Raw genomic sequence first — 25,486 nt, 5'->3', positions numbered from 1 at the left:
CTTCTTTTATTTTATACTGCATCTTTTTAGATTTTATTTTCAATATTTACATGTCGTTAACTCACATAGTGACAAGCACATTCTGGCCATGAAAGGAATAAAACAATACTGACATATCACAATCCAACCCAGTGTCATCATGTTGTTGTAAACACTTCTCTTCTGACAACATTTTGTCTATTTTGATTCAAAGCAATGGTCTCAACAGACTTCCGTTTGTTGTTTGAATACTGTGCCATACCAGGTCAACTCCGCAGTCTTAGAAACACATCATCGGAATGACACAAAACAGAACACGATGCAGAGAGCTATTTGCCATGAAGATCTCCAAAAGCCAAACATACAGCACACAACTTAATTACAGTGTTGGTCATATCAAGAGGAGTATTCACGAACATAAAATGGACATATCACCACTGCATCCGCTGGTGATAGGCTTTATAGTCACTATAAAACATAAAAAGTGTTTAGACAAAAACACACAGGAACATTTAAAAAAATAAACAAAATGAACACATAACATTGTTCAAATGTGTCCAAATTAAGTCCCTTTGTTGTTTTTAATGCAAAACAAATACAAGTTCAGTGTATCTGCTTGGTCACTACAGCACAAGGGCTTTTCATAAGAATGATTGTGTTGTGCTATTTCTGACTGTGCTCCACGGAGTGCCAGCTCTCTCTCCAAACCACCATCATGGGAAGCTAATTGTAAAGCACAAATGTCAGGTATGACTCATGCATGGCTAGTGCACTGAAACTGTAAGTGTCTAATCTTAGCTTTGAACACTTCAGTGGACACGGTGGAAACGCATTTGCTGAAGTCTCCTTTTTGCAGCAACATCAACGGAGCTCAGATGTGAATCACAGGCCCTCAGAGATCTGTAGAGGCTCAACGCTTTGAATCATGCATCCTCCTCTAAAAAGACCGGACGTTGAAGGGTCACAGCAAACCATCTGGGCATTCTGCTATTCACCTAGCAAGTCGTGACATGGTGGCATCTGGTGAGTTATGGAGTAGGGGGATAAACTCCATCAGCTAGTGTTTGTCCATGTAGGGTTGATAGTCTTGGGTTCAGATACCAGATGACCCATTTTTCAGCTTGTACGGATATTTTGAACCAATACCCTTTAAGTGGACATGCAGGCATTTTCTAAACCTAAATAGCTACATTTTGCTTTCCGCATGTATGTCACAGTTCCTTTCAGCAGGCAGGTTTAGTTTGATTAGGTTGGCGTGTGGTGGAGGTTAACAATACCAGCTGGCATGCATGACCAAGCCCATGAGTGCAAAGGAAGTTGTTTTCTATGTATTGCACATGTCAAACTATTTCAAACTAGACCACTTACCAATATACTGTAATTAAGATAAGGACATAGTTTCAACGGATTGGATTGATATGAAGCTCCATCATCATGCATAATAATTTGTCCTAGTTGGATGCCGCTGTTTTCAGACTAGATCTATATGTCTTTAGCACCTTGGGACCTTAACTGGTTACCTGTCAGTGTAGCTCTGCATGCACTGGGTCGTTTTATGTAGATAAAAGGCAGGGCTTCCCAGCATGCACTGTGTTTTGTCAGTTTGGTGAGGACAGATTCTCGAGACGCTGGAAGGCTGACTGAGACTACCATAGGCCATCGTGTACTTATTTTAGAAGTGTCTTAGAATTCTCCTTCGGAGACCGCAAGCTTGACAGTATAGCAAAAATATCTGGCACGGATGTGAAAATAAAAAGTGCAAGCTGAAATAATTTTTCGCCGAAGTATGTTTACATTGGAGAGGTTGGCGCACATCTTTCATAACGATTAATCATATAGTTTTCGGTGTGTTTCATATGGTCATTCACTGTGTATGTTCACTATCGAAGTGCTGTATACATGATACAGACTGCTGTCTTTTACAGACTGCTGTCTTTTTATATAGAATCAAGCTCAGGGTGAAATGCGGTGCTGCCTTGAATAGAAACCACTGGTACCAACTCTCTCATTTGGGAGACGAGACATTTTTGTCTTGTGAATCAAACTGCAAAATTTATTACGAGGTAGAATGTATTACATATTACAACATGTTTCTCCTTGGCCCTTAGTGCAACCAAATCTCGTTAAGTTCCATGTTGGAACCACAGTATCCAGATATCAGAGCTCAATCCTTTACAGCTAGAGCTTGCGAACCTTGCATTTGGTGGCTATCGTCATCACTTTGTTTACCACAGAGCTGAAGCAACCGATCAATGTAATTCTTGCAGTTCTGACTGAAACGGGAACGCTGGACGAGGTTCGGAGCATCTGTCGGCATGTTGAAGTTCAGCACATGCTACCTTCTTTACACACCAAAGTCAGTAGGTTGGTTCTGCTGTGGGAAAGCCAGGCCCAGACCACTGCCTCCACCTTACACTCATTTACATGCTCCATTGCAGCCTTGCCTGGAGCCATGCAATACATTATTAAGCAATTCAATCAGATGTTTTATGACCTGAAAATAAAACCCATTTTAACTAGACCACGCTGAGAAAGTGGTAACGTCATCTATATAGATACATATCACTCCATTCTTCCTTGAGTGAATGTAAGCATTGTCAAATTAAATCATCCACAAATGTGGATTCTTAAGAAACATCTCACAATGGAATGTGAATGTGTCTCCATGCCAGTCCACATACCTGCTTCTTTCTATTCTCAGAGTTGCTGGAGCAGGAACCGCACTGACAGAAGCTGAAGGTATCCTGACGAGATCAGGCAAGAGACGTTCCCACATAGGTGGGGGATTGCATGTTTTATCCCTTTTTTTTGTTTACTGTTGTTGTTCTGGTGGTCAGGTTTCCAAGCACCGATGCTTCTTCCCAGTCTTTCTCAAGAACGGGCAGGCATCCTATGGACGGGAGAGTGAAAATCCCAGTGCTTTGGGCTTTGATCAGAGTGAGGGGAAGCAGAATACAAAAGATGATGCACAAGCCTTAAATGCGGGGGAAGGGCGCAGAAACCATCAGAGGCTGTTTTCTTATGGAGCTGTGTTTCTTTTGAGAAGAAATAGTGGATTTCAAACCCCCTCAAGGGTGCACAGCCAAGCACGATGTTTATCTCTCCCCTTCTCTAGCCCACAGTTTAAAACCATAGTGAATCAGGTTTCAGTATTTGAGCTTCTGTTACCCTTTAGGAGAGTAAACACATAAGAGGATTTGACTTTTCATGCCTCAGTCAGTATTGTTCAGGATTGTTTTTGAAATTGAACAGGGAGACAGTACACCGTCTTAGAACAGCGGTGAACTATTCTGGGGGCTTTGGATATGCAGCAGGGCTATTTCGGAGCCCTAGACAGTGGAGATGCACTTAACGAAGTAAATTTAAAAAAAGGGGTCGTGAATCTCTTCTGGTTTGAAACGGAGGTTGGCTGTAGATGGTAATAACAAATCCAAGGACACTTGGGTTGCCTTTCAGTCCTCATGGCGTGTCCTTATTGAATGGTTTGCCACTGGATTTGCTTAATTGGATGTCTTGTTTCACCATGCGATTTCCGTTTGCTTGAAATGCAGTAACTTCAGCAACTATGCAAAATGTCCAAGCTGCATTTGCACAAGCGTCCCACTCAATCATGTGCAACTTTGATGATGAAGAGTCCCCCAGCTCTCCCATATGTCCTCTCTGGCTTCATCCCTCTCTCTCTCTCTCTCTCTCTCTAAACAGGGATGAAAGAAAGTCCAAGGGGAGGAATATGCGCGTAAGGGGAAATAAGCCTTAGGTTCAGAGGCAGTGCTGCGATCTGAAAGGGTTTTCCGGTCTTTTAAGGACTCTGCTATATGTGACCTGGTTTGGAGAGGTAGGCGATGAGAGCCACCACAACGCCCACATACACTCCCGTCCCGATGGTGATGGAGAGGGCGGCGAGGAAGAGGGCTCTTCGGGAGGCCATGCTAGCCAGCGGAAAGTCCCCCTTTGTCACGGCTTTGCTGGTCTACGAGAAAGGAAGAGAGGAAAGAGGCGGTGAAGCAGGTAGGATCAAAGGGCTACACTGACCGGATTGCCTGGTTGTGTGATAAGGTGAATTTGCAAGAACTGTCTTTTGCTTTAGTGATGATGCAGTGGAGAATGTAAGATGTTCAAATAAGACATTTGTTCAGTTATGTCTCTGCCAGAGACAGAGAAAACCCCAAATGGCAAGAGATTAATTACTTATTTGTTTTGGGGGTTTTATATGTATATATGTGCTTTGATATCTGACACACTCAAACGATTCGCTTTGATTCCTTTACAGCAGAGAAATTTACACATTTCTAAGTGAGAAGCAAAATTATTACAGCATCACTTATTAGCAATGGGTAAAGATTAATAGAACAGTAAAACAGAACAACGACTTATGTTTTATTATTAATGCTTGTTACCGAATAGGGCATGAGGTTTAGAGTAAGTTAATCCATATATGTCTTAAATAAATAATACTTTGAATTTATCAATTAGCACATAAGTGCTTGTGCTCTGATTAAGCTTTAAGTTAATAAGTGTTATTTTATATTTCAGTGTACATCATTAGGCTATTGTATTATACAGTATATGGGCTGTATAAAATATAACTGAACTGTAGATTTAAAGTTCAGATTTAACATTTAAATTTCATTATGTGCTATTTATATTTGTACTTGTATTGGCTTTTACAACATTTTATGTAAGATATTTGACCAATCCTTATTCTGTATCCAACTATCTGTTTGTTATAAACTATGTTCATGAAATTTTTCATTCTTTTGTACTTGGATGTGACACAAAACTCACTTCAGCAGTTGACAGAGTTGACTTTACTATTTGCTAACTAAGGTCCCCTGGTGAGAAACTTGGATTCACTGACTGTAAATGTAATTCCCTTTGTCACGGTGCTTTTGCTTACGACTGGGCTCAACACCACCAGGCTGCTCCACTCAACTCTCAACCGAACCCACTCCGAGGTTCGGAGCACAGGGCCTCAGGCCTCAGCCACACGACGTGGCGGGATCGCGAGCCATCTTCACAGCACCGGCTTTTCGTTCGCAAACAACCTCGTTTGTCACACGCATGGCTCGTTTCTACGTGTTGAAAAGCGGGTTTGTGAGTAGGAAACCCGGCAGTAAACACAAGAACGCGAAAGCAAACAAGCGGAAAGCACGCGTTTAGTTTCCATGCCAACAAGAAGCGCACTAAAGCAATGTTAAGACGTCATTGTTTTTAATTCTGAGGAATTTGCAGTAGGGCGACAATTCAGAGCTAAAAACATCTTTAAAATGACACTCCACGTTGTAGGAAATTTCACGAAAATAAACACTCTTAATATGGCCGTCGTCAGCTTCATCTAATAATTCAATTACCTGAACGCTGTGTGGGAAAGAATATGCACATGAGACTGCGACTCAGAGGAGAAGCTTTGTTCCAATTTAATTTCGTTCATAGCTTCATCTATTTAGAATCTTGTAATTCTTTAATCAATCCATACCAACGTTCCAGATTAATACTAAAGTGATGGTAGGTCACTTGACCCCACTAGGTCTGACTGGGTAAATGAACTCTGTGTCAAAGTACTGCTATTGCCTGTGAATCAAGGTAGATGTTAATGCATTACACTGCTGCTTTACATTGCAAATCCTTGAATAAACGTAGGTTCTTGCATAAATAGTTTAAACGTGTATATACAATGAACAAAATCAAAATAAATGGAACTCAATTAACCTAGTGCGTGTTTAAGAGCACCCTGTATCTTTTTACAAATTAATGGGAGTAAAGAAATGTTTTGTGTGTGTCTGTGTGTGTGTGTGTGTGTGTGCTATTCACACAGCAGCAGGGTGGGTGCTGTCGGTCACACGGGCTCCAGGCGTGGGAGGCTCAGTGCCCTCTGTCACTGCGTCCAACCCCCTAATCCCAGGAAAACACTATCGATTTTCACTCCTTCGCATGGCGCCTGTCAGTAATGTGCTGTCTGGCCACCAGTCAGACTCCTCCAATCTCCAACTTATCATGTAAACATGTATTGTCAGTTTTGTTCCATCAACACTCACATTCTCTGTGAGAGATGTGCTTGTTGAAGTAACCCACTTCTACACTTACACACTTACACACACACACACACACACACACACATACCCACCTAATTTCATAACACTCTGGACAAAGAACATTGTTAAGACTGCTGTAATGAATGTTAAGATTGCTGCTGCAGATATCACACTGATGTGAGTCATGTACACACTCTTAATGTGAAAGTCATCTTTTTCTCCCCAGAAGGCAAGGCCATCAGAGAGACACAGATAGAAGCAGGTGTGGAGAGGGAGGGGCTAGAATCACGGAGTGGGCGTGCCTTCTATTTAACATTCCGCCGGGCTCTGCTTCTAAGGCGAGAGCATCTATCCAGAGCGTTCTCTTAGGAAGGTGGCTCATGTCAGCTGAGACGTAATAAAGCCCTATCTCCACCAACTCCTTTCTACCCATGGATCTTCCGGAAGACAGACAATGATAGACAGCCGCTCTCCAAACACCACCGCCATTATCGTAATTACTCTAAGATAAATTAAATTAGCCTCTGACAAGATAATGTACTCTTTGACTCCACTCGCCGTGCCTCAGATGGCATATAAAAGTGATAAAAAATGCAACAGGAAAACTGTAAAGGTCTGCTTGGAAAACAAATTCCGTATAAATGGAAGCTCCAACGTTAGCGTGCGGATAAGGACGAAACCTGTCAGGCTAACTCGAGCCTTGGATTGCCGTTTTTGATGTGGAAGGTGGAAATGCTCATCGTGTTTTAATGGCTCCGGCGAAGCTGTTTGTGTTTGGCCTAGCGTAATGTGAAGTAGTCTGTCTCTAACAGAGGGGCTGATTCAGGCTTTCAAGAGGTTTAACTACAATAGGGTAAAGTCTCTTTAACATCTGCGTAGAGCAAATGATTCACACCACACATTCGGGAATGAAATAAAGGGTAAAATAGCTCGTATATTGACAGTGCTAAGATAGACGCTCCCCTACAGCCAAGACTTGCATCGGAACAGGAGACGTGGCTCTCGCATGTATCTTGCATACCCCCTGGTCTTAGCCATATGCAGGTAACCATAGCAGCATGCAAGATGGTGACAGAGACAAGGTGGTGAGCGATATCCTGTGGCCAGTGTACGCGTTTCTGCCCATGCAGGGTGTTATCAGTATTTGGAGAGTAGTGTTACACTGACATATTAAATCATTTATGGAAACCTGTAAACAACATGCGGTGCCTTTTCAAGAAGAATTTGTATATCACCTTATTTATTTTCTTTTTACAACATGGCGGCTTTTCTCTTCAGTTCCTGCCTAAGTCGTTCATATTTGCACTCCTCATGGTACATCGTTCGTCATAACTTATTAAACACGGGGCTGCCGTTTCGCTGATGAATTGCGCCCGTCCCGACCCGTCAGCAGATTTGTCAGAAGAGCGGAGCTTTGCGGTGCACACACACGCGCGGTGTGTGGTGAAGATGTCGGTGTGCTGCTGCGGCACACATCTGCCACACCGCCCGCCCGCCCACGCCACATTCCTCATTCACGCTTGTGTTCTCCAGTCCAGCGCCGGTCCGGCCCGGAGCGGGGGGTGGGGGGGGGCGGTTGGACCGGGTTGACTACGTACCCCCTGAGAGAAGTAGAAGGCAGCGATGCCCAGAGGCCAGAAGCAGCAGAGCATGGAGAAGATGGCCAGGCCCAGGTGATCGCGGGGTGGGATAACGATGAAGTTGTCCTCGCTCTCGCTCTCGCTGGAGCAGTCCGTCTGCGGGGGGAAGCAAGACGCTTATCCACCATGATGTATGCCACCGCACACACACTTCACACACACACACACACACTGTGATGCACACACACAGCAAGCTGAATACCATCATTTCTGCCCCAGATTCTTATATAAGACGTTTCCCTGGTTACTGACATGATGCTTAGATCCATTGCATTTATGCATATATATATTCATAGTACATACCACTTCACACAGTAGTTAATGTAATACTGTACTGCATTAGATATACAGTAAGTGTATACACTCACCGACCACTTTATTAGATACACCTGTCCAACTGCTCATTAATGCAAATGTCAAATCAACCAATCACATGGCAGCAACTCAATGCATTTAGGCATGTAGACATGGCCAAGACGATCTACTGCAGTTCAAACTGAGCATCAGAATGGGGAAGAAAGGTGATTTAAGTGACTTTGAATGTGGCATGCTTGTTGGTGCTAGACGGGCTGGTCTGAGTATTTCAGAAAATGATGATCTACTGGGATTTTCACGCACAACCATCTCTAGGGTTTACAGAGAAAGGTCTGAAAAAGAGAAAATATCCAGTGAGCAGCAGTTCTGTGGGCACAAATGCCTTGTTGATGCCAGAGGTCAGAGGAGAATGGCCAGACTGATTTGAGCTGATAGAACAGCAACAGTAACTCAAATATCCAGTCGTTACAACCGAGACATGCAGAAGAGCATCTCTGAACACACATCACGTTGAACCTTGAGGTGGATGAGCTACAGCAACCGAAGACCACACCGGGTGCCACTACTGTCAGATAAGAACAGGAAACTGAGGCTAAAATTCACACAGGTTCACCAAAATTGGACAATAGAAGATTGGAAAATCGTTGCCTGGTCTGAGTCTCGATTTCTGCTGCGACATACGGATGGTAGGGTCAGAATTTGGCGTAAACAAGATGAAAGCATGGATCCATCCTGCCTTGTATCAACGGTTCAGGCTGGTGGTGGTGGTGCAATAGTGTGGGGGATATTGTCCTGGCACAATTAGTACTAATTGGGCCAATTAGTACCAATTGAGCATCGTGTCAACACCACAGCTTACCTGAGTATTGTTGCTGACCATGTCCATCCCTTTATGACCACAGTGTACCCATCATCTGATGGCTACTTCCAGCAGGATAACACAGCATGTCATAAAGTGCAAATCATAAACACGATAATGAGTTCACTACTCGAATGGCCTCCACAGTCAACAGATCTCAATCAATTAGAGCACATTTGGGATGTGGTGGAACGGGAATATATATATACACCTATATACATGCCTTGCTAGTACCGGGTTGGACGCCGTTATATATATATATATATATATATATATATATATATATATATATATATATATATATATATATATACAGTTAAGGTCAAAATTATTAGCCCCCTAGGAACTTTTAACTATTCCCCTAAAATACTGGCAATTCTTTGCAATATACATAAAATTTCATATAGTAAATTATTAATCCAGGATTCATCCATGGTCCACTTTGGAATGTAAAATAAATATTAAATATTTCTATGTGAAACAAATTGGTGAAAACTGAGATGGTCAAAATTAATAGCCCCCATGTGATTTTGATTTTCAAAGCCAATTAACTGGGTTTCAAACCACACCTGACCAATAAATTAGGTTTGAAAACATACCTGAGCAATCAGTTAGCACTGAACCTTATTTAAGTGACTCCAAGAAGCAGAGTTAGTATTACTTGACTGCTTGAATGAAAGGGATACTCTAGGGTTGCTCTATAATTGTTATAGGAAGCAATATCATCATGCCAAAAAGAAGAGAAATCAGTCTGGACCTCAGACAGAAGGTAGTGGACCTTCATTTTCAGGGGGAAGGATATACTGCCATTTCCAAGCGTTTCTTGGTTTCTAGAACAGTTGTGCGTTGCATCATCGCAAAGCACAAAGAAACAAAGTCTGTTAAAAATAAACATGGCCGTGGTCGAAAACGCAAGATTTCTAATACTTTGCAGCAAAAAATAATCAGAGATGTCAACAAGAATCCCCGGACCTCTGCAAAGATGATTGTTGCTGAACTTGCTTCTTTTGGACTTGATGTTTCACGCAAGACTGTTGTGAGGGCTCTTCATCGTGGTGGACTTCATGATCATTGTCCAAGAAAAACCTCATTGCTCTCACAGCGGCACATCAAAGCCAGACTGAACTTTGCCAGAGACAATCTGAAACATAAGGGTGAGTATTGGAAGTCTGTCCTTTGGTCTGATGAAGCCAAACTTGAGCTGTTTGGGCATATGGATGCTGCTTTTGTTGGGCGTAGGAAGGGCGAGGCCTTCAACCCTATAAATACTGTCCCCACAGTGAAACATGCTGGTGGAAGCATAATGCTGTGGGGCTGTTTTGGTGCTTCAGGGACAGGAAACCTTGTTCGGCTGCATGGGACCATGAAAAAAGAGGATTATGTGGAAATTTTGAAGAACAACATCAGGTCATCTGCTGCTAGTCTAGGGTTAGGTCGTCGCTGGGTCTTCCAACAAGACAATGACCCAAATCACACATCGAAGTTGGTCAAAACCTTTTTGAAAGACAACAAAATCAACGTTCTGGAGTGGCCCTCTCAGAGCCCTGATCTCAATCCTATTGAGAATCTGTGGAGGGAGCTCAAGGTTCGGGTCCATGCTCGGAGACCAAGCAATTTGCATGACCTTGAAAAAATTGCCAAGGAAGAATGGCTAAAATCACTCAGGAGACATGTGCCAACTTGGTTAGAAATAACCAGAAAAGATTGTTGTCAGTTTTGAATCACAAAGGCTACACTATTGACTATTAGTTGTCAGAGGGCTAATAATTTTGACCACTGCATTTTTTGCTTTTTTCTTGTTTCAGTGAAGCAAACCAATAAAAATGTTTATTTGACTTATTTATTTTATTTGGCAGATGTTGTCTTTGTTCTTGTGGACACATGTCACGTTGTGAGGGGGCCCCCTGCCGGTCGCCCCCGGTTACAGCGGCAGCGGTCCTGTTTTTGGTCACGTGATGTTCGTCCCTCAGGTGGGCGGGACCCGTGATCCGTCTCACCTGAGGGTCGTTTGTTCGTCTATATATGTCTTGTCTTTGTACCAGTTGACTGCTGGTTATTATTTCCTACATTTGGAACAATGCACGGGTTTTTGGTTTGCACACTTTCTATTAAACCATCCTCTTTCCCTGAGACTTGACGTGATCGCTTCCTTTTTGAGTTGCTCACCCTGCCCGTCACAACACACAGAAACTATAAAGACTCAAGGTTATGGCCCATGTCATTGGAAGGATAAGGGTTTTATATGATTTCATAAGGGGGCTAATAATTTTGACCTTAACTGTGTGTATATATATATATATATATATATATATATACACACATAAATCCTGAATGTTTTCAACATCTTCTCTGGGTGAAGACCTTGTCTTCATTTCCACTGATTCACAGGAGAGCCTAAAGATAATCACATTCTGGAGAATGTGCAGATCAACAACAGTGATGTTTTGTTCCAGTACACAGAGAATCACTCTCAGTAGGCAAAGCAATAAGCTGCAGTCATCCCTGTTGAAGGGAGGATTTTGTAGTCCCAGCTTTATCTGGAAAGACAAGACCTCTGTCTACAATAACACGCAATATTAGATTGGATGTCATAGGAGGAGGGAGGAGAGAGTCCATTCGTTCACAGGTTGTCAGGTTTAATGTCAGTGTATTTTCTTTCCCGCTGGTGCAGGGCATGGTGGGGGTGTAATTGTTCTCAGTCCTTGTCTTTTGCATTCGGTTGTCAGATATGTTTTCCAGCACCAGATATCATTTAGCAATTCTCCATAATTAATGCTAAACAAATGTCTGTGAGCTCACACCCCTGTGAGCACACTACCTGGCACTTCTGTCTCCAAATCTCCCCGGCCTGCTCTTACGTACACACCTGCTGTTGTGTAAGAGCATATAAATATTTCATCAGGAATGTGTTAGTCAGTTTCCCTTCTAGAGTGCGCTGGAAGTTTAGTTGGATCCTGGAGTTGGGATACTGATCTAATGCTGTAAGAAGAGTCTTTCCACAGCAGCTATGTGCTCTCTTTTCATTAAACAGACTTTGAATAGAAGTTCCTTTTGTCACTTTTGAATGCACGTACTGAAAATACGAACACTGTGATTAATATTAATATTGAGATTAATAATAATTGTCTCCATACAATTAATATAGTGATGTTGCCTGATGCTGCAATGTCAACAACAACAAAGGAAAGGCCCCCCCTCCTGCCACCACTCAGCCTAGAAACTAGGCCCTCACACAACGAAACCGGTCCCAGCCTGGATCCTTCAAAGAAGCAGGTCCATAGCAGCTTCATGTCACAGCAGTGCCCACCGCACACACAAAACAGGCTCAGCTACAAGTGACAACACGGAGCTCAGGTGCCATTGTTTGAACTGCCCGTCCACTTACGCATTATTCCAAGTCTTCTAACATGACAGAACCCGCAAGCATAAACAGGGCCCTGTGTCCGTTGTCATTTCCCACAGTATCTCATTAATGCCTCCGGCTAGACCCCACAGCCTGGGTTTACAGCCTGCTCCAGTGTGCTCTGCTCGGGCCATGTCTGCTGTCTTTCAGGTGTTCCTCCGGAGTGACCCGTCACCACGATGGGGCCTCCTGACAGGTCATGACAGATTAATGGATGGTTTTATCCTATCAGGGTGGCAGGAGCCACCAGAGAGTGAGCATGTAATTTATGTTGCTAAATTGGCTCCCCGGCGCAGGGAAAAAGAGAAAATCTATTCCTCTTTCTGACTTGCTGGTTTTTTTTTTTTGTTTCTCACCCTTCAATCCGTCTCCCACTTAATAGCACTTCATTTCATTCCGGATCGATTCCTGTGCTTTCACACTTATTATGTATGTGTCATGTATGAGGGGTTTTTTGCCCGAGTTTGCTCCTTTGCCGCCGGACCTGAATCTATATGCGCTTGTAATTAGCTGTTTAGTCAAACCACTTCAGTCACAACTGCATCTCGTACGTTTTTGTTTGTTTGTTTGCGGCTTTTAAAAATGACTTCCCCGGTGCCAAATTGGGAAGCAATCCCGTGTTGGTCTTGGGATTCCTGTTTGTGAGGCACTCCATCGCCTGCGGTGGTTCAGCTCTCTCCCAGGGTGGGATCCTCTTTGCACAAACACAGGGAGGTGAATTAATCCCGCAGCCAGCGCCGCTCCGTGCGTGGGCCTGCCTGTAAACAGTCCGCAGGGACGGGCGCACAAATGGAAATGAGCGTTTGGGCCAGAAAGCGAATGAGACGGCCGGTTGCCGCGGTCGGTATGCGCCACCGGGGGAGGGGGCTCTCGGAGCCAATTATAATCCAGCGAAGGGCCGAGCGGCCACGGCAGTGATGTCACCGGGAGGTCACCGCCACGCTGGGGAGGTTGGAGTTGGTCAGCAGGGGTGGTGGGTAGCGAGAGAAACGCATCCACATCCATTTTTAATGGGTTACTCAGAACCCACCCAAGAGGTATGAAGGATGGTGGTGGGGGTGTGTATGTGAGCGTATGTGTGCGTGGGGGGTGCGGGTGGGGGTTAAGTCACGCTCCACCGGGCACGCGGTCTCTCAGCAGGCAGGTCATGAAGGTGCAGTTCCTCGGGGTTTCTGATTAATGCCCAGAGCGTTGCCAGGTGCCCATAAAAGCAGGCGCTGACTGGGCTGTTAATAAGCCTGTCTGATTTAGACAGTAGAGCTCAGGACCTTTGCTCAAGGCCTGTGGGGTGAGTCTCCATCACTGAGGGTGTAATCAGGACGCAGTGTAAACCCAGTTACCAAGCCCCTCCCACTGGCGTGTAGCCCCACACTCTACAGCCGTACCGGTTACAGTCACAAACCCTCACAACCTACTAGTATCATTATATCATACGACTCAAGGTCTTATTCTGAGCTTGCGAAAGGGTCAAAGGAAAAAAAACTGGATACTTCACAGAAAATACTTTAAATCATTTGGCCTGAAACCATATTACATTTAGCCAAATTAATGTGCAGGACTTGGCAAAAGACTCTGAATATATACATGTTGTTGTTACGAACATTTATACAATTTGTTTTTCTTTCAATGTATAATATCCTCATTTGCTTACTGAGCAAAAATAGCCCTTGATCACCTGAGAGTTGTGAATGAAATGCATTAATGAGATTAAGAATGAGATGGATGGCTTTTCAAGACCCTTAAACACTGGGAAACGCATTGATAGGTGCTGGGGATTTTTAAATTTACACTGAGTGCAAATCTATATGGAGTCAAAATGCTTTCAGGGTGGGTTTTATTTTTGGAGGGGTGGGGGAGGGGGGGGGGGGGGGGTTACTTAATATGCCACTGCCACGTAATTTTAAATTTCTACCAAGACAACAAAACCCTCATTTTCATGTGCGGCTGAAGAATGCAGGTGGCGTCGTGAGCTCCGTCTCTCTCTCCCGCTGCAGATGTGTGAGACATGCAGCCCTCATTCAGACACTTTAGTTCGATTAGTCCAAAGCCAGGCTCAGCAACCTTCTCGCCTAAATTAGATTTATGGGTTTGCATGGCCGTATTTAAAATGCTCATATTTAAAAATGTTTTGGCTGGTTGTGTCTGGCTTGCTGTCGATAGTCTGCTTGTGTGAGCCATTCAAGAGCGCTCTGCAAATCCAGTTTAAGCGTTTGATATTTTTTGACGCGCTGCTGCGTTCCATCAAGACTGGCGTCCAGGAACGGCCAGATTCATCAGCTGGGGGATCGTTATCCCTGCACTCTGACACTTTGCAGTCTCAGTGATTAAATAAGCCGTGCACACTCACAGGCTAGCTCCATTTATATCAGCTTCAGAATAACGCTTCTTAGACTCAGTCACCGTTTCGAACAACATCAGCTTCAGACGCTGGTTGGCATCGTTTTTTTGAGTGAACTGCAGATAATACAGATGAATGGTTTTGGAATGATTGCTGTTATTGTACCCTGGTGTGCAATAGATCTTGTAACAAAATTATAGAGCAGTGCTAAGAGTAATTGTAGTCTTCTATGTATATGAGTTAGAGGGTTGTTCACACGGAAAAAGTGCAGATTGAATTTTGTATAGTGGAAATTTTAAAAATTAAAAACATTGATGATGGATAGAGTAGTGACCACTGCTGGAGTCCATCAGTAAACTAGATCAGCACAACATCACTGATTCGCTTATCAATTTGGGTTCTATTCAAAAGGCAATAAAAGCCTTTTGATAGACAACCATGGCAATTCCGTTTCACAGAGAATGATTTTTCTCCCGCGTGTCAGAATATTTTCATTCTTGAACTCCAAACATATCGTGTATGAAATGAAAGTTATTAGAAGATGAAGGTTTGAGCAATGGCTGATTATGCAAAATCACCTCAGAACTATTTGTTTGTCAGATCACTGAGTGAATTCTCCATTCAGAACACTGTTCGCTCCCACTTAGACATGGGTCATAAGTGCAATAAACACCGCCATCATCATCATCATCATCACCATTATCATATTCTTAGCATTAAAAGGCGGCCCATTGAGAACTGTAAAAACCATTGTACGCTGACAAGAGTCTCTTAAAACTGCACAGTTTGGATTAGGCTAATAAACTGTTGGAGATGAAAGGGTATAATCTGGTTTTTTCTCCAGTAGACCCTCTCATTTTAAACATCAGAGACAGCACTGATCCCATTTTCATCCTTTCTGGATAATTCATTTTTAGCCTGCTCTCTCTGGAGAAGGGGAGATCTTAAGGGGGAGCAGAAAGCTTTAAATTGGGCTTTAAAAAAGGTAAAAAAAAGTGGCTTTGGTGACACAGAAAGCTGTCTGCAAGGAAACACGAGGGCCATTAGCATCTCTTTCCCATTAGAGAGAGGCGGGAGCATCAGAGAGCTACCGGTGAACGAACTGAAGCGCCGACGTGGGTGCGCAAACCTGCGCCGAACGCAGCAGTCTGCAAACCTGACACCTGTACAGACATGACACGGCCTGTGCTGAGGGTATGGATTATCGATGGAAAGTGACAAGAAAAGCTTCTTTGAGAGTGCTTTAAAGCGTACTGTATCACTGCCACAGCTGAACACTGCCGTGCTCTTAGAGCTGAAGATAACTGCAGGGGGGGGGAGTCTCACAGTGGCATCACTGCCACAGATACAAACGTGGTGATAATGTCTCTTCAGTCAGATATAAAACAAATGAAAAATGTACTTGTGACATAACAGATTTATTTTATTTTGCTTCACAAGCCTTCAAATGAGAAAAATATAGAATAATGAAAAACCCTGTACCCTACCCTTGCTTTGAATTGTTTTTTACTTTACTTTTCATTGCTATCTAAACAGCTACACTTCTTCAAAAGCAGCTATAACATTTTATGTAGCAAATCTTTATAAAATCTTAACCACATAAAAAGTTACAGCTTTCCTTACAGGCTACAGTGTTCTTAGCTCCATATATATCTTGTGGGATGTGTATGCAGTGGCCAGGAGGCCCACACAGGGCGGCTTTGATTTGAGGAGTCGAATGCTTGAAGACTGGGTTCTGCTCAGAGCCCAGCGTGGAGTAACATCCCTGGGATATTCCTAGTGCACAGACTGGCGCACAGTGTGCTTACAGTCACATAAGCACACTGGTGTTCAAAGGTACCATATAGAAAGATGTCTTACACCTTCAACAGTAAACACAAGTCCACCATCCCAATTCAACTCCCTCATCTACTGGGATCAAACACATCTGCTCCTGATTGGACACTTTCTGGCACGTCATCGCGTTAGCAGTGTTACCCACTGTACCTCACACTAGGTAGAAGGATAATGGAGATTATGTAATATTTTGTCCATTCAGTGTGTCTGTGCTCTCTTACCTCATACTCCACATATTCCTCCTCCTCCACCTCGTAGGACACCGTCTGGATCTTGGTCTCATTTTCGTCCAGCAGCTTCGCCTGCGTCTCCTCCTGCGTCTCCTCCTTCTCCTTCTTCTCCGTGAAGGTCGTCTCGCAGCACTCGCTTTTGAAGTCCTTGACCGCCACCTCGTCCTTGTAGAGGATGAGGTTGGGCTTGTAGAAGGCCTCCACCGCCAGGTGCAGCGAGGTGGCGTCCAGAAGCTGGGCCTTGGCCTTGCCGTTTCCCGCCGGAACGTCCGCCTCGCCCCCGCCTTCCCCGACACCCCCACCACCCCCAACCCCGCCCCCAACCCCGCCCCCGCCGCTCGTCACAAAGTAGTTGATGATGTTCTCCTGGTACTGGGTGCCGGGGTAGCCGCTCCTGTAGCCGTAGTCGGCCTTCACCACCTGCTTGCTGTTCTTCTCCAGGAGTGGGTTCTGCAGCTCACTCAGGCTCTCCATCGTATGGCGTCAACAGGAACGTAACTGTCTGGTGTTTAAGGCTGGCCAGGAGGCGGGAGCAGGAATGGTGACCTTGGCCGGACCAGTGTGACAAAGGCTAATGGTTTTCAACAGGCGGTGAGCTGCAGGAAAGAGGTTGGGGGAAGGGGATGGGGAGAAGAAATGGGTTACTGGACACATGGAGTAAGTTTATTAGGACTCTTCTGCCAAGGTAGGTGAGAGGGAGAAGGCAACCCTGCAGCTAACATCTGCTATCAGTGGCAGAGAGCACTGCTTAGAGAAGGAAACCCTTTTCACAAGAAAAAAATTAGCAAATAGTTGAGCACTGAGAAGGAAAAAAATAAGATCTGTGGGGGTTTTATTTATCTACCCATAAAGCAATTTGACATTTTACATTCTGTAGTAAGATTCACACACCACTTCCCTAGGCTGTTCCCCACCTATCGCTACCTGTCAAGTATTCTGTGATTATCAAGCAGATTTCAATTAACTTAGGTCTGCCGCCCCAGGAAATCTCAGATAACCCCTATCTGTATCCGTGTGGAGTGAACGTCTTAATTAAACACCAGAGACAGCTCCACGAATTCTATCCCAGAGCAGCCCTGGGACAGATCTTGAAGACATTTTTAGCTTTGCGCTATTTAAATGTGAAAAGTGAAACAACATTGACAGGTGATTATTGATGTTCCTGCTATGCTTACAGCTTGTTCAGAAGAATAATTTCTTACTCATAATCGCCAGGTGAATTCATGCATGCTGATTTTTTAATGTTTTTTTTTTACCTCAGTACCATCACCGTTGCTCTCTACTGATTTGAGAGGGATGAACTGTATGGATCTGCAGGGACTGGTGGGTATTATCATATTTTGCTCTTAATGGTGTCTAATTAAAACAGCAGCGCAATCACACAAAAAGCAGATTATTTCAGTGGCTGGTCCAATTTGTGCTGATGGCTCACTGTGTTATTCGCAAGTGGTCCACTCTGACGACATGACAAAAACTGGGTTAACTGTCATCAAATCCTGATGTAAATTGTAATTTGCTTGATGTCTGTATTCACCCAGCACACCCAGTTCACAGACGCCATCACAGTGTTGGCCTGCTATTTTCAGATGTAACTGTACGCCTTGACTATGCATGTGAACACGCCACGTGAACACGCCACGTGAACGCACCACGTGAACGCACCACGTGAACACTCCATGTGAAAGATGGAACGCTTGCTGTAGATGTCGAGCCCAGACAGAGAGCTCGGAGACAGACCGATGAGGCTCAATTTGACCTCTCACCTCATGCCCTGCTCGGAAAACGGCTCTCAGCCGTGTGAACGGAGCAGACGGAGCTCCGTGAATTCCTCCGTTTTTTCCCCTCATCTCTCTTCACTGCGCTGGATCCTGTACAGTATTGACCTCCATTCTGTGTTTGGCATCTACTGGAGATCCATCATCTCCTGACATTTGTTTCCACCTGGAATTCTGCTAGCGTTCTGGTGTCTTTCCATGAATAAAATAAAAGCTTTTTCAGGAGCCGGTTGAACTAAGTGGGACATGCTCACTTAGTTTCCTCGTTATGTGTTTTCTAGTTAAATATGATTGTAAATGTACTATGTTAAGGTAGTTTATTCTATAAATTTATTCTAGTGCTTCCTAGTATATGCTTTCACCGGGGCAAAATAATCATTCATTTGGATCGGTTTGATTTCATCAAAGGCCCTGCTAGTCCTTTCAGGGTTATTTTGGGGTGTTTAGCTGCTAGTGAGCTTGTTTACGTTTGCCACTGTCACTTCAAGTGCTGAACATACCCCCGCTGAAAACATGTCTGATGCACGTAGTGCCAACATCCCCTAAATTTTCCGGGTCACAGCTGACCTAATTTCCATTTTCAACAAATTCCGCAAGTAATCTGCACCATAAAGATCAGACAGAGATCAGACAGAGATCAGACAGAGATCAGACAGAGCCACGGAGGTTCTAGTTAGTTCTGCTCCTCTAGAACCTAAACCTGGCAAAGGAACATATGTGCTCTGTGGTGCTGTAGCTCAGCATGTACCAAACACAGATCTATTCTTCCCCCAAAGATATTTCATGACATGGGGCACAGATGCAACTGTGAGCTACAATACAAGCCTAAATACGGACGCCGTTTACGCCTGTCCCATGTTGCACTCCAGAGGTCTGAAGATATTATTAACTTCAAATAAAAGGAAGTACGTCGAGTCAGTGGTTGTGCCACAATTTCGTTTGACATTTCACGTGAATCATCTGTAATAGTGCTGAGAAAATGTACGTCCCGCGCAGAAGGCTGTCAGCCTGCATAGTCGATGGCAGCCTGGTCTCCACAGGCCTCCCCCACTACCACCGCCCCCGAAAGGGTGTAGACTCAGAAAAGGTGCCACTTACATCCAGACGGTACAGCCGGAGGGGAGGAACCATCTGGAGATTGAGATTATAGCAGTCATTTCAACAACACACCAACTGCGGCCTGCCCTCCAAAAATCCTCCAAAAGCACAGATCATCACAAGATGGAGCGCTGCTTAAAATGCGCTTAATCCTATCATGTTTTTAGGGAACTCGTACGCTGGCAGTGTGCTTCAATCGCGTCAGTCACTCCCTTATCTCACCCTGATCCTTACGGCATGTTTTGTGACTAATAATGCAGTGAATGGATCTGGATCTAAGCCCATTTTGAAGAAAACAATGCAATTCCTTGAAAGCCCATCTAAAAAGCTTTGTTTGTTGTCATTTGAAGGTGTCGTTTTCATTTTAGCTCGTAATTACATTCTTTCCCTGGGACGCACATGAAATGAAGAGCTTACCAAGCAGACCAAACGGACACGTAGTCACGACCACGGAATTTGGTCCTAGTGGCGAACGCAATGGCCATTTGATGTGCACGGTATGTGCATACAGAAACATACATCCCGCGTGTCAAATTTATAAAGCGCATTCTCTATGTAAAACGTTCTGTTTATGTGGCTGTGACAAATTAAATCTGTCTTACTCAAATCATGTCACACAGCTTTAATGGATCAGTCAGCTGTCAATCAACCCCTGCTTTGTGACCCCAGGACAATAAATGCAAGCTAACAAAAGCATTACCAGCAGATCAGGCCGGTTGCTGTGGATGCAGCAGAAAATAAATGTCTTCGAAGTTTATCTCTTTTAGTGCTGCTGACCCTGTTTGACCGTGTCGGAGGACTGCTAGTCGTGTTTATCATCCCCTGAACCTCCCCTGAGTGCACAAGCCACAGGTTTAGCTTACCTTTACCTGTTTGCTTCTTAACATTGACGAGGCATTCTAACTCGCTTGCTGTAAACCCTCCCACCCCAGCGACATTTCATCTAAAGATGTTTCTAACGTTTAAAATAAAAGCCGGAAGTCTCCCCTTCAGACGTTAAATAATTGAGAACGAGCCTGTCGATAGCTCTCCACCGTCTCCTCCATAGTCGGACGCTCGAGCAGGAAAGTGGCAGGACGAGCTTTCATCGGTCATTGATTATGGCACTTTGTTAGTGGTGCTGAGGGGCAACCGAATTCCCCCAGCTTTGCCTGAGCTGTGCCTTTAGTAGCCGTGTCGCTGCACAATTGTAAATGGCTGAAAGCAGAAATGTAAACGTCTTAATGTCCGAGGAAAAACAGATATAGCGATGGAACTGAAGTCTAATGGACAACTTTTGGATTGCATTGCTCTATAGGCTGAGACCAGATGCCCTGAAGAATAGAGGTAAGTATAATATGTGGATCAAAAGCATATGATGTCAGAAATCTGAGGGGTTTCTTATAAACTGTGTGGGAATGAGAAGCTCTAGCTACACTCCAGTGTACTTGAAGGTACTTGTATTTACTGGGGTCCATAATCCTAACTGATAGATTATGTCTAAGCCCTGGTCATATAGACTGACTTTAATACTGATGTGAAATCCTCAGGGTTAAGGAAAAAGATCAGAGAGATCTTGGAGAGGAAGTTCTGCTTCTGGTACCTCTTTGATTACAATGAGGATATAAGTCAAAGAGTTCTCTCGATCTCTCTCTCTCTCTCTCACTCTCTTTCTCTCTCTCGATCTCTCTCTCTCTCACTCTTTCTCTCTCGATCTCTCTCTCAAGCTCTCTCTCAGACAGATGCACAAACACACAAGTGCTTGCGTGCGCACACACACACACACACACACACACACACACACACGCATGCACACACACACACACACACATACACACACACACACACACACACACACACACACACACACACACACAAAGAACATGCTGTCCAGCAAGACAATATGTAAATCACTCTCATAGGTAACTACAGTCAGCACTTATCCCATGGTCATTAATAACAGATACGGGCATACTGGGACCATTAAAATACAGTTTCTCAAAATCTCATAGCATTTACTGAAATGATGTAGGATCAAGTTGCAGTGTACTGCAACTACAATGTACAGTATCCTTGGCTACAGCACCCATACATTTTTCAGGCTATATTCATTGTATTTATAGTCCACATTTGACAGTCAACATTTGACACCAGTATATTTCAGAGTATAAATTTCAGCACGCAAGAATTAAGACGCGATACCAGCGAGACACGCCACTAGAAACAACAGATGACGATAAAACACATCAAACCCAAAGTGAGATCTTACCCGAGGACTCAAATAATCCCAACGTCGTGGAATGAAGCAAATCCACTAAATCCACTAAACGCGGTCCACTAAATCGGTGTTGCGCATGGATCAGTTATTCCCCTTTGCGTGTAAAACGGTAGAAGGGCAGAACGGCACGAGCGTGATCGCGGTCTCCGGTAACGGGCACGAGACTTAACATGCGCTCCTCCCGACGCGCCTCGGACGCTCCTGGTGTCTCTCACGGATGTTCAGTAGTTGAATTAATAGTCTAAGAGCCCCCCCACGGAGGAACCGGGTCTCCTTTACGACAGACTCGGAACCGTGCGAAGTAGTTCACGGAATTTAACGGGGGAAAATACAGGTGAAGATACAGTCGGTAAAGTGAAGATTTAAACAAGACCGCGGCACCTAAGTCCGAGTATAACAAGTGTCCGGAGCCTCCTCTCTTAAAACGGTCGGCTGTTGTGGACCATTTTCGCACAGGGGACGAGCAACTTGTCGTGTCCGAACCGCCACAGTCCTCGCGGTTCGTGTCCCCCCACAGCCTCCTGAAAACGGCCCGTTTGCTACGGCGCGAGCGAGCCCGCCAGCGCGAGACGCACAACGTTGTCACGCGCAGAATTTAGGGAGCGACGCGCGGTCTAAATAGCGCACGTGCAACACATTGTATACGTGTGTGTCCTTGTGTGTAAACGCCTAGTCCTTAGTGAAGTTACTTTAACTGAAATAAGACGATTTTAACACCGCCTCTGCCAGTTTCTGTGTACATATTGTTAAAGTTGATGAAAAAAAAAATATTATATAGACATGGTCTCCGTCTCAAACCGCATGTTTTCACAGCCATGAAGGAAATGCAGGTGGTGACCTTTAATAAAACAAATGCACGGTCACAACACTAAAGCAAAATATATATACAGAGCATTTATGTCAATATTTCATCGTAGTATTGGATGTTTTGTTTGTCTATTTGTTTTGCTTTGGTATTCATGAATTATGTATGTATTTTCGTTAGATTCTTGTAGAGAATAGTTTGGTGTGAGTATAGAGGTGCTATATCTTTTATTTTCTTATGGATGGTGAGTTCAGCATGAGTTCTGCTCTCCCGTCGGGGGTGAAGAGGGGAAAATGATCGTAAACTGCCAGAAAGCACAAAGATTGCACGACGAAGCAGGATGTCAAAACGCTCAGGTTCATTTTTCAAGGTGACCGCAGGATGCAAAAAACAAGGATGAAAGCGAAAAGTGTGGAAGTGTCTCACATAATAACCTGCCAGCTCCGACCCAGCGGTTCCGTCAGCGCCGGGTTAGCAGCATCTCGTGAGACTGGCCGTCACCTTCTGTAGCGGTCCGAGCCCGAGCTCAGGACTAACAGGTTCTGCTATAAACCGCCATCAGTCAGAAGACCGGCTTCACTTTCAGTGGTTCGCTTCGTGGTTGTTTATGTATAAATCTGTGCTTACAGGGTTCGCCCATGTGTCCCCGCCACCGAAAAGGGGGGACAGTGATACCTGTGGGTCGGAATCAAGCTGTTGAGGACTCGAATTTGCAATTTGCTTGTGGTGAAACGACTTCGGTCCTTTTGCCACAGAACATTAGTGCTGCAAATGAATGTGTTCTCTCATTCTTGTCTCGCTGCAGTCTGGAGACACGGCCGCTTAATGGCAGTTTTATGAGGAAGGCGAAGCTGTTTGTAGCCGACTCACTCTCACCAGAGCCGTGGGAGCCCACAACGAATTTATCACAGACTGAGACCTGTGATGGAAAAGCTGGATAAACTGCACAAACACCAACTTTCGAAGTGGACAAATACGAAATAGATACACATAATAAATATGTCGTGGCAAAAACTAGTCCAGCTCTACACGTGGAGCACAGTCAAGGCTGAGGTGACATATTAAGATAACCTGGTATATAAAGGTGACATATTAAGATAACCTGGTATATAAAGGTGACATAACCTGGTATATAAAAGTGATATAAAGATAAAGATGGTTTAATTGGCGTTGGGCTTGGATTTTCAAGTAAAAACAGCAAACTGAACATTAGAAAGAATAAGTTCTGTATCATCTGGGCAAGTACAATGCAGAATAGAATGATTTGCAGCAAAGCAGATAACAGAATAACACAAAATAGCCAGCCAATGTGTGACAACATTGTATGTCTAATAATTAAGTACCTCCACAGCGCAAAGAAAAAAATGTGTTTTTGTTTGAATTCAGTAGAGAGTTAAACAGACAAAAAGCAGCTGCTTTTATTGCAGTTCAGAGCTGCTGGTTCTGAAAACGTCCACACAATGATGATGATGATGAAGATGATGATGATCAAAGCTGTTCGTTATATGTAGCCTATTCAACTTTCAGAGTTCACAGATACATTTCCTCTATAGACACCTTTTAAATTCAGAGCTGCTGGTTCTGAAAATGTCCACATGATGATGATGATGATGATGATGATGATGATGATGACGATGATGAGTTATATTTCCTCTATAGACACCTTTTATTCTCAGATGTCTTCAAATTTTACCAAAAATATCCATCAAGCAAGTAATCTGAAATCTCAAAATAGCACATGATGTCAAGGTATTTAAAGTGAGTAAAATGTATGGTGTTATGGATTAAGCAGATGTGGTTTAAAGCTGTCAGGCCAAAAGTGTTTCTCTTTATATCTCTCATTCCCAGCTGTCTCTTTATCTCAGACTTATGTCCAAACTCAGTTTCATCCACTGGCAGACCTAAAAGGCAGCCAAAACCACCACCCCCACTGCCCTGTAAAATACATTAACCCTTCTCTATTACCCTTGGTCCATTTGTGAGTACAAATTGCTTTTCTCATTTATAACTATAAACACTTTAACAAATATTTAACACTATTTAACAAATAGTTCTTTTTTTTAGCTCTTTTTGTAATAACTGTCATGGAGAAAAGGTTGTTTCCTCATCATTTATGTAATATTAAATTGAGACCGATCTAAGTGATGATCTTTACCAGTGATGGAGAAAAACTGGACCTGTGATTCAGTACTGATCAGCATCAGTACCGCCTGGTACAACCCTGAGGACTCAGTTATGCATTTTTGTCAGCCTAAAAGCATATATCTCCTTGATAACAAATATTACGGTAAATATAATGTAAAATCCCAGCTGAAAAAAGAATCATGCGTGGGGAACAGACACAACGGAAGTAGCCTATCAGATCTTTTGAATTTGAAGACAAAGCCCCACATGCTTTATAGATGATCGCTGGATGTGTGTTTGGTGTTAAGGCTGTGCGCCTGCCTCTGTTGCTGTCCATCATCATCCATATTCATTGTACAGCTAAATATACATCTGACACGGCCCTGCTATTGGCTCAGCCCCCCCGGTGGGAGGAAGCCCCAGTGGCGAGGGCAGGGACAGGGTAGGAGCCTCTGTGAGTTGCCCTGCAGGTGACCCCATACAGGTGGGAGGTCGTGAGCGTACCAGGATGTTCTCCCACTGCGGATGTGTCAGCGTGGCAGATTAGAGAGGGCTCCCGCAGCCGAGGTGATGGATCATACGGGCTCAGAGACAGACTGTAGCTGGAAGCACCTGAGAAGGTCTACCCCCTTCTCCCTGTGCGTCTGCAAACTTGCTCCATTAGCATCGACTCGGCTTTTTTCTGGCTCAGGGATACAAGGGTGTTGAGCCTCAAATTTCACACAGTCCTCTCCTGGGAGGCTGGAACACGGGCAGTGTGCTGTAGCAACACATAACACTGTGAGGTTGTACTAA

General features: G+C 44.1%; 1 protein-coding gene across 2 annotated transcripts; it reads right to left on the bottom strand.

Moving 5' to 3' along the window:
• syndig1l (synapse differentiation inducing 1-like) lies at window positions 1-22,378 on the bottom strand. Of its 2 annotated transcripts, none has more exons than XM_077017592.1 (4): window positions 21,754-22,378; window positions 16,624-17,228; window positions 7,610-7,747; window positions 1-3,949 (listed from the first exon to the last, which is right to left on the bottom strand). In XM_077017592.1, exons 2-4 carry the CDS (start codon window positions 17,104-17,106, stop codon window positions 3,791-3,793), a joined length of 780 nt encoding a protein of 259 aa, XP_076873707.1. In that variant the 5' UTR covers window positions 17,107-17,228; window positions 21,754-22,378; the 3' UTR covers window positions 1-3,790. The 2 variants fall into 2 exon arrangements, with proteins under 2 accessions (XP_076873707.1, XP_076873708.1); XM_077017593.1 differs by lacking the exon at window positions 21,754-22,378 and adding an exon at window positions 17,889-18,001.
• Window positions 22,379-25,486: the final 3,108 nt, after the last annotated feature.

This window comes from Brachyhypopomus gauderio, chromosome 9, assembly GCF_052324685.1.
Source record: "Brachyhypopomus gauderio isolate BG-103 chromosome 9, BGAUD_0.2, whole genome shotgun sequence".
Taxonomy (NCBI): domain Eukaryota; kingdom Metazoa; phylum Chordata; class Actinopteri; order Gymnotiformes; family Hypopomidae; genus Brachyhypopomus; species Brachyhypopomus gauderio.
The sequence above is the reverse complement of the archived record's forward strand: the minus strand, read 5'-3'. Positions and strand labels throughout refer to the sequence as shown.

Bases quoted from the DNA above. Each gene is read 5' to 3' on its own strand.
- syndig1l (XM_077017592.1), bottom strand. From the start codon at position 17,106: ATGGAGAGCCTGAGTGAGCTGCAGAACCCACTCCTGGAGAAGAACAGC. The intron at 7,748-16,623 runs GTAAGAGAGCAC...TTCCCCCCGCAG, and splicing joins AGGAATATGTGGAGTATGAG to ACGGACTGCTCCAGCGAGAG. The intron at 3,950-7,609 runs GTACGTAGTCAA...CCTTTCTCGTAG, and splicing joins CCTTCTACTTCTCTCAGGGG to ACCAGCAAAGCCGTGACAAA.